General features: G+C 37.9%; 1 protein-coding gene across 1 annotated transcript in view; it reads right to left on the reverse strand.

Moving 5' to 3' along the window:
- The window catches only part of ATR (ataxia telangiectasia and Rad3 related), a 161723-nt gene that overhangs the window by 109933 nt on the left and 49553 nt on the right, over positions 1-2237 (reverse strand). Inside the window, exon 18 of the mRNA XM_006895105.1 lies at positions 408-538. Coding sequence (XP_006895167.1) covers positions 408-538 — 131 coding nt within the window. The remainder of the gene's footprint in view (positions 1-407; positions 539-2237) is intronic.

Consider the following 2237-nt stretch of genomic DNA (forward strand, 5'->3'; position numbering starts at 1 on the left):
TTTGAATATATTTTTTTTTCAATTTTCATTCATTCATTGTTACACATTTTCCTCCCTGTGCCCACGACCCCTATTTATATATATTTTTATTATCCTTATTCTCAGATGCATATCTCAAGTATTTATAAGCAAAATGATGACTTCAGAATCTGAAGGGTGGGCAGGGAGGAAAGTGTCCAACAATGAATGAATGGAAATCCAACATCTCTGTAAACTTTCATTAAAATAAAAAAAGGAAGGAGAAAAAAATCCAAAAAGAGTCAAAGAGAAAAATAATGTAAAGGTACTTTCTTTTAAATAAGAGAGCCATTCTGCCTTAATTTATATTTTAAGCCCAATATCCATCAAAGAAATATGGATTCATGAAATGGAAAAATTAAAATTAAAAAAATCAAACAATCCCTTACCTGTAACACAACTCAGGAAATTCATCTTTGAATCGAAGGCCAGTTCTTAGAGTAGTCATCATCTTCACTCTCACAGAGCTGACATGCTTGGGTCCCATCAACTTCATCAAAGATATCAAGCTGTTCAAAGCCTGTGCAGCAAATACATTTGTAAGTCAAGTTGGCAAGAGCAGGCAAGACCTAAGGACAAGTATTTTACTTACATCTCAGGGTGGAATAGATTCTTTGAAAACACAAAAGACACATATGCTGGCCAGCTTATTTTGCTATGAGGGAATTATCAATTTGGAAAACACAACAGATGCTGTGTTTTGATGTTTTGGGAGGTGTGGGCTGGCTCCTTGAAGCTGATTTTGCCATTTTGGTAATGGCGCCCCACTAGAAGAGTCATTTTCAAACTAAAACCTTGTTTAATTTTAAGTATCTAATACCTTGTTTAGTTTTGTTTTTATTCATCCAAAACTGTTATGTGGCACACAGAAAAACTGAATTTCAAACTTCTGAATTTTGGAACTATGAAAAACAACTGTGAAGTAAATGGATAGCCTCAGAGTGATCAACAGGTGATAAAAATTTGTATCCCAATGGTATAAATATAACATGGATTCACTAGTAAAACAGACAAGTAATTATTAATACCTGTGTACCCAGAAAACAAAATACACACGAACCACATAATCAGACTTGTGTTCACAGCTGTTGCCAAAACATATAAGTGATTATGGTTTAAAACACAAATTCTCTCCTATTTCAACCAGGATAACAACAAGAAAGAAATCATGTGTATGGAACAACAGTTGTTCAAGGATTCAAACATTGATGGGCATTCGCCTCCTGTGCAATTTACCGCCTCTGAAAATCTGCTGGAGGGCCAGCTATGAGCCAACATCAAAAGAATAGGCATCGCTAATTTCTGTAGGTTTCATTATTTTGTTTCTTGGCTCTTGATGGTTATAAATAGCAAAGGGGTACAAACTGAAATAAAAGCTCCCATTCTTGAGTTTTCACTATTATTTTAACGACTGCAGAGGTCAAAACCAAAGGGAAATTTTCATCTGTTTCTAAAATTCTATCTCATCTATACCCTTACCCACTGCTGCCACATCAGTTCTGACCTAGAGCTGCTCTCCATCAGGTTCCAAGGCTGTAACCTTCACAGGAGAAGATCACCATCTTCCCCCCAGTCACTGGGAAGAGTCCAGTGGCTGATCTGTGGGTTAGCATCCAGATACAGTACATGCTACACCAGCAGGGCTTCTGAGCTCTACTCAGTGGTAATCAAATGTTACAGCATTCGTGATGAAGCTGTAGGTGTTAAACAGGCATGTGAACATAAAATGACAAATTCTCAGATTGCCTTACTTCAGAAAGCCTAGTATTTCTGCTAGTCAAAATCACTATGTGGCTGTGATCCGTATCAGAATGATCTATACCAATAAAATTCAGTCATGTTTTGTTTAACAGAAAGAAAACTGGTCTTTCCCTTCCACCGAGCTAGCCATGATTGTGAGCTTGAATCAACTGAGCAGTAGCCCAGGGTAATGCATCTGAGTCAAAAAGTTTATTCTGGGATTGCAGTGCAGCTTCTTGCCACTAGGCCACCAGAGCTCCCTAAGAGGAGATTGATCGTTATCTCATGAAGCAGCTGGTGGATTCAAACCGTGTGCCTTTGGGTTGGCAGCACAACTCCTTACCACTAAGCCACAGAGATCTTGAAAAGTGGAAGAATACCCCTGCTCATGGATAGGAAGACTCAATGTTGTGAAAATGGCAATACTACCAAAAGCAATTTACACATTTAATGCAATCCCAATACAAATACCAACCCCA

The sequence above is a fragment of the Elephantulus edwardii genome, unplaced genomic scaffold (genome assembly GCF_000299155.1).
Source record: "Elephantulus edwardii isolate Elephantulus edwardi_28Jun2011 unplaced genomic scaffold, EleEdw1.0 scaffold00158, whole genome shotgun sequence".
NCBI lineage: Eukaryota > Metazoa > Chordata > Mammalia > Macroscelidea > Macroscelididae > Elephantulus > Elephantulus edwardii.